The following is a 7522-nucleotide window of genomic DNA, read 5'->3' on the forward strand; positions in this document are numbered from 1 at the left end:
CTCACCCCCAAATGCCACCCCACCGGCCTGCTCGCCCCAAACTGCCCCCTGCTGCCAGCATGGTTGCCCCCAACTGCCCCACTCTTGCCAGCCTGATCACAGCTAACTGCCTCTGCTTTGGCCCCACCATCATGGCTTTGTCCAGAAGGATGTCTGAAAGGTCTCCCGGTCTAATTAGCATATTACTCTTTTATTAGTATAGATTAGTACAGATAGTAAATACAGTTTTATTAGACAGACACAAGCATTTCGTTCATATTGATCATGGCTGCTTCCAAGCCACTGTTGCAGAGATGAGTAGTTGCAACAGACACTATATATCCTGCTACTATAGATTGAATGTCTGTGTCCCCCTAAATAAAATTCATATGTTAGAACCTAACCCCCATTGTTATTGTATTAGGTGGTGGGCCTTTGGGAGGTGCTTAGGATTACATATCCCTCATGTGAAGGGGTTAGGGATAGGGTAAGGGTTAGGGTTCGTGCTTTTCTAAAAGAGACCCCAGAAAGCTCTCTTGCCCTTTTATGCCATGTGAGGACACACAGTGAAAAGACTGTTTGTCTTGGACTTCCTAACTTCCAGAACTGAGAGACATAAATTTCTGTTGTGTATCAGCATCCCAGTTTATGGTATTCTCTTAAGAGCAGCCCAAATGGACGAATACAACCCCAGAGCCTAAAAATATGTTACATTATCTGTCCCTTTATCAAAACAGGTTGCTCCCCTGAACAAAAATGAACATTTTGTAATAAAAATATTTGTGGTATATTATTAAGTGGAAAAGTCAAGACAGAAAACTATGCAGGATGATAGTTCACAAGAGGTGTGTCTGTATGTATGAGTTGGAAAAAAAGATATCGGGGGTGGGCTGGCCCTGCCTACCACCTGTGGCCCCTCCCCCCAGCCAGACCCTTCTCTGATTGCCACCCTCACCCTGATCGGGGGTGGGTCTGGCCAGCCAACCTCCTGAGTCCCCTCCCCCCGGCAGGCCGGGCCTGATCCACCCTGATCAGGCCCCCACACATGCACAAATTAGTGCACTGGGCCTTTAGTATTAACGTAAAATTCCAGTACAATTCCATTCAGAATCTCAGCATCTGCCCTCTTCAATGTCTCTCATTTCATATTTTCATTTTTGTGAAAAAAAACTGCAATGATGCGATACTGTTTTGTACATTATGACCACTGTTTTTCTGAGTCAGGAATATTATTATGAGTCTTTAATCTAGTAATATTAATATATATTGTATTAGCACAATTACAGTATACTTGCATAACAGACACAATGTTTTGACATCTCAATCTACACTATAATCACCCATACTCCACTGTATTTTAAAAGGGTGAGATCTGAAATCCACTTTCCTTGTTTTCAAAGAGTATAAATTCACTAGTGTGTTTTTTAATGTTAATGTGTGTTTAGTAATACATGTGTTAATTGAAACACTGTGATCTGCAAAGTAAAACTAAACATGAACAATCTGTAAAGAATGAATGTGACTGTTTTCCAACAAAACTACTTATGGACAGACACTGGCATTTAAATTTCAAATATTTTTACGTTTAATAAATTATTTTCACTTTAATTATTGTCAACTACTTAAAAATATAGAAACTCCTGAGCTTGTTGCCACACAAAGATGGGTGTTGGCAGGCTTCTAATCTTTGCACTAGACGAAAGAACTAGAGACACTGAAGATCAGTTGCAGGAAAACACAATTAAGGTTAAAATAAGAGAACATTCCAAATATTTTTCTAGTATTTAAAAGTAAAAACAGCTACTTTAGGAGGTAGCACATGCATTTCATAGAAAAAAATGTTAATCCAACCTATATGGCCATCAGTTAGAAATGATGAAAAACATATTTTTGAATAAAATGATGAGATATAAAGTTTCTTCCAGATACCATTTTACAAATAATTCTTTCCTACAATTCAAAACAGTTTTAATTCTAGGTTAAGGTAGGTAATTGCTACATTATTAGGGAAAGGGGGAAAGGAGAGAACTAATATATAATACATAATGGGTATATGGTTTATGTAAGAAAAACTCTGTGCAAAGTCAATCACCCAATCCATATTCAAAGAAATGTCCTTGGACCAACATAAAAATTGGTGAATAAATGTACATGGATATCTTTGGATATAAAATATAAAACTGCAACTGTTTATTTTCTAAAATGATTACTGGCTTTGTAGATTAAGTGACCAACAATGGACCCTAATTCCATAGAGATTATCCACTTCATACATTTAAAAATGACATCACACATTTTAAAATTTTTACCTCATAAAGTGTGTTGTATGTAGTGACAGTCACAGTATTTGTATGCAACATCAGCCTTTCTCCGAGAAGAGTGAAAAGACTATGGGTATGCATAATTTCAACTTTTCTCCTGGAGAAAAAGAGGTGAAAAAACAAACACAACACAATGCTATGAAACACATTGAATTTTCTATCTCATGACTTTGAGATTTTAAAAAAGTACAATCTTTAAGCAGATACACAATCATATAAGTAATAATCTTTAACTTCCACCTATAAAAAAATGAATTTATAGCACAGATATTTCCTAAAATTCCAATACTATTTAAACATTTCTCAAATAACATATCTGTGCAAACTAAAATGTGAAATATAAAAATTATAAAATATTATATAAATGTTGAGAGCTATTATTTTCAAATTTCTAATAACTATTTAGGAGTAGTTTTTATTAGTTTTGGATTTTTGGTTTCCCCTAACACAGAGACCACAGAATTTTTAAATCCTTTCTATTCAAATGGAAGTCTATAAAATAGTCTATGATAAACTTAAAATTATAATTAAAAGTGAATATTCTAGCTTAAAGTGGGGATTGCAAAGCCAAAATGAGATTGACAGAAGTGAAGCAGATTCATTATTGCTTGTACTCGTAGTCTGACATTGGATTAAAAAACCAATCAACCAACCAACCAACCAAACAAACCCTTTCTATATAGTTACTAACTGTTGGCTCATTTAACTGCCCCTCTCCCCCAATTCATAATGAGGATAGAAGGCTCTATTGAAGGCATCCTAGAACACTTAGCTCTAGCTCAGGGAATCATTATAAGCTTCTCATTCACTTCACTTTCTTAAAATCCAAGTGCTGGATCTTCTTGGTTCCCAAACCAATATATTTCACTTCTTTCTTTGATTTTCCATGGTTCCCTGTTTGGATTTGGCAACTATGACATAAAAGGACTAAGTAATCGCTAATTTCTTGTTTCTTTCTTCCTAAGTCTGAGACCACAACTGTACTACAGCTAGGTGTGACCATTTAACTGAAGACTGTGAACAGGAAAGTTCACATACCCTGATTTCCTTCTTCACAAAACAAGTGGGGTTTTTTTTTGGTTTTTTTGGTTTTTTTTTTGGATGGTCATAGAAATATCTCTTGTAACAAATTCAGAGAATATGTTGGAACAGGAAGAACAGGAAAAAGTAAAAAGAAACCTATAATTCTATTAACTCAAAGATAGCTTTAAATACCAGTTTATGTTATTCCAGATTACTATGAAGATGACACAAATATAATGATATACATGCAATGAAAATAATTCTGTATAAGGTAATTTGTTACTTGTGTCCTATAAATCAATATATTAAATTTTTACTCATTGCCTAGACGATTTGACTCAATGGATAGAGTGTTGACCCATGGACTGAATGATCACCGGTTCAATTTTGGTCAAGGGCCCTTACCTCAATTACAGGCTCAGCCCAAGTCAGGGCACATGGGGGAGGCAACCAATCAATGTGTCTTTCTCACATAGATGGTGCTCTCTCTTGGTCTCTCCCCCTCCCTTTCACTCTCTCTAAAAATCAAGGGAAATATATTCTCTAGTGAGGATTAACAAGAACAAAAAACATTTTTTACTGTCATTAAATATAATTGATATTAAGAAAGTAGCATAATAATCTAGTCACTACTGCTGGCCATTTGTTATTTACAAAAATTTTGACCCAAAACTTTGTGCCTTTATTTATATTTTGGGGCATATCCACGATTATTTCCTTAGGACAAATTCCTATAACTGAAATGATTTAGTAAAAGCTATTAGATTTAATTTTTTTTAGACTTATCAGTTTAAAACCTCTAGAAATATGTACATTCAAACTTCCACCATCAGAGTATAAATGCATTTTATAAGCAGTTTCAACTATTATTAATTTTATAATAATCATGAAAGCAGTCAATGTGATATGCAAAAAATAGAATTTTAATTTACAAGAAATGCTAACAAATGCTCACAAGTCTTTTGACCATTTACATTATTTCTAAGAACTGCCTGATGCCATTTTCTGACCATTTTTTAAATCTCTGTAATCACCTTTTTCTTACTGAGTATAAGAACTCTCATAATATAAAGGATATTACTTTACAAATAATTGACAAATATTTTCCACATTTTGAATTTCAAGGGGTGTTGTTGTCTTCTAGGCAATGAAGTGATTTAAGAAATATATATGAAACTAATTTTAAAAAAATTGTGAAATTGAGGTGACTTTCTCCACCCCCAAAATATACAATTTATTTTTTTAAATATCTATGAAGTTTAAAAAAGAAATTATGAATAAAAGAGTAAAACGCTAATATATTTTGACTAAACATTTCAGTTTTGGAAATTATTAATTTCCCATTAAATTAAAAACAGACGATTAGCACTCCTGCACTATATGTCACCTCCCATTTTTGTGATCTACATTGCTATTTTAACATCATCAAGGTTTAAAATACTTAGATTATGTTCATGTTAACGTTGATATATATTAGTTGTTAGATCTTGGCCTATTTTAAATTCAGTTCCTTGACTTTGTCTTCATCATTTCTGATTTCATTTACTTTTTATTTTAAATTCTTTATTGTTTAAAGTGTTACATATAATGTTACATATGTCTCCCTTTTCCTCCACTGAGCTCTCCCCAGCCAACCCTACCCCCAAGCCTCCTAGTGTCTGTGTCCATTGGATGTGCTTCTATGCATTCATACAAGTCCTTTGGTTGATGTCTTAACACCCCCCCACTCCCCCGCCTTCCCTCTGAAGTTTGATGGTCTGTTAGATGCTTCTGTGTCTCTGGATCTGTTTTTGTTCATCAGTTTATGTTGTTCATTATATTCCACAAATGAGTGAGATCATGTGATATTTATCTTTCTCTGACTGGCTTATTTTGCTTAGCATAAAGTTCTCCATGGCCATCCATGCTTTTGTGAATGGTAAGTTTTTGTTTGTTTGTTTGTTTTGTTTTTTTTGTTTGTTTTACAGCAGTATAGTATTCCATTGTGTAGATCTACCACAGTTTTTTAATCCACTCAACTGCTGGGTCGATTTCTGGGTTCTGCTCTGTTCCATTGGTCTATATGTCTGTTCTTATGCCAGTACCAGGCAGTTTTGAGAACATTGGCTTTGTAATATAGCTTGATATCTGGTATTGTGATCCCTCCAACTTTGTTCTTCTTTCTCAAGATTGCTGCAGCTATTCAGGGTCTTTTTTTATTCCATATGAATTTTTGAAGAGTTTGTTCTAGGTCTTTGAAATATGCTGTTGGTATTTTAATGAGGATTGGATTAAATCTATGGATTGTTTTGGGTAGTATGGACATTTTAATGATGTTGATTCTACCAATCCATGAACAGGAAATATTCTTCCATTTTTTAATATCTTCTCCTATCTCCTTTTTTACTTTTCTTTATTGATTAAGGTATTACATATGTGTCCTTAACCCCCCTTATTGTCCCCCCCACCCCACTCATTTGCTAACCCTCCTGATGTCTGTGTCCTTTGGTTATGCTTATATGCATACCCCACCCTCTCCTACCTTCCCTCTGAGGTTTGAGCAGTCTGATCGATGCTTCTCTGTCTCTGGATCTGTTTTTGTTCATCAGTTTATGTTGTTCATTATATTCCACAAATGAGTGAGATCATGTAATATTTCTCTTTCTCTGCCTGGCTTATTTCGCTTAGTAACACAAAATCAGAAATGAAAGAGGCGAAATAACAACAGACCCCACAGAAATATGAAGAATCGTAAAAAAAATACTATGAGCAACTCTATTCCAACAAACTGCTCAACCTAGAAGAAATAGACATATTTCTAGAAAAATAAAACCTTCCAAAACTCAATCAGGAAGAATTAAAAAATCTGAATAGGCCGATAACTATGGAGGAAATTGAAGCAGTAATAAAAAAACTTCCAACAAATAAAAGCCCTGGGCCCCATGTCTTCACAGGGGCATTTTAACAAGCATTCAAGAAGCATTAAAATCTATCCTCCTCAAACTATTCCAAAAAAGTCAAGAGAAAGGAACAATTCCAAACACTTTCTATGAAGTCAGCATTACCATAATCCCAAAATCAGATAAAGATACTACAAAGAAAGAGAATTACAGGGCAATATCTCCGATGAACACAGATGCTAAAATCCTGAATAAAATTCTAGCAAATTGGATCCAGCATTACATTAGAAAGATCATACACCATGACCAAGTGGGATTTATTCCAGGAATGCAAGTATGGTACAACATTCGCAAATCAATAAGCATGATACATGACATAAACAAACTGAGAGAGGAAAATCACATACTCATATCAATTGATGCAGAAAAAACATTTGATAAATCCAACACCCCTTCTTGATAAAAATTCTCAGCAAAGTGGGAATAGAGGAATTATACCTCAACGTAATAAAAGCCTTATATGACAAACCTACAGCCAGCATCATACTCAATGGGCAAAAACTAAAACCAATTCCCCTCAGAACAGGTACAAAACAGGGATGCCCACTCTTACTACTCCTGTTTGACATAGTACTAGAAGTGCTAGCCAAAGCAATGACACAAGAAGAAGAAATAAAAGGCATACAAATCAGAAAAGAAGTAAAACTGTCATTATTGACAGGATAGTATACATAGAAAACCCTGAAGTTTCCATCAAAAAACTACTAGAGTTAATAAATGAATTCGGAAAAGTAGCAGGATACAAAATTAACACCCAGAAATCTATGGCTTTTTTATACACCAATAATGAACTCACAGAAAGAGAAACAAACAAAAACCCCATTTATCAATGTTTTCATTCGTTTGACACATCTCTCAAATGAACAGATGTCATTCAAGAAGAAATCAAGAAGTCTGTCTTCTGAATTTTGACAGAAACATGTAACATTCTTGGGTCACATGTTCTCTTAGAACTTCTAGAAATTTAATTAATCCTTTGGCATTGAATTTAACTATAGAGAAGTCTAAGGCCTGTCCATGTTTAAGCAGATGATGGTGCCTTCCTTTCTTTTTTAGATCAGTGGTCCCTGAGGTCTAAAAGGTTGGTGACGGCCCTAACCGGTTTGGCTCAGTGGATAGAGCATCGGCCTGCGGACTCAAGGGTCCCAGGTTCAATTCCAGTCAAGGGCATGTACATTGGTTGTGGACACGTACCAGGTGGGGAGTATGCAGGAGGCAGCTGATCAATGTTTCTCTCTCATCGATGTTTCTCTCTATCCC

General features: G+C 35.1%; 1 protein-coding gene across 1 annotated transcript in view; it reads right to left on the minus strand.

Annotated features, from left to right (window-relative positions):
* NBEA (neurobeachin) overlaps positions 1 to 7522 on the minus strand; it is a gene marked incomplete at its 3' end in the record, with an annotated part of 537034 nt that overhangs the window by 275496 nt on the left and 254016 nt on the right. Inside the window, exon 18 of the mRNA XM_015569799.1 lies at positions 2289 to 2397. Coding sequence (XP_015425285.1) covers positions 2289 to 2397 — 109 coding nt within the window. The remainder of the gene's footprint in view (positions 1 to 2288; positions 2398 to 7522) is intronic.

Source organism: Myotis davidii, unplaced genomic scaffold (assembly GCF_000327345.1).
Source record: "Myotis davidii unplaced genomic scaffold, ASM32734v1 scaffold144, whole genome shotgun sequence".
NCBI lineage: Eukaryota > Metazoa > Chordata > Mammalia > Chiroptera > Vespertilionidae > Myotis > Myotis davidii.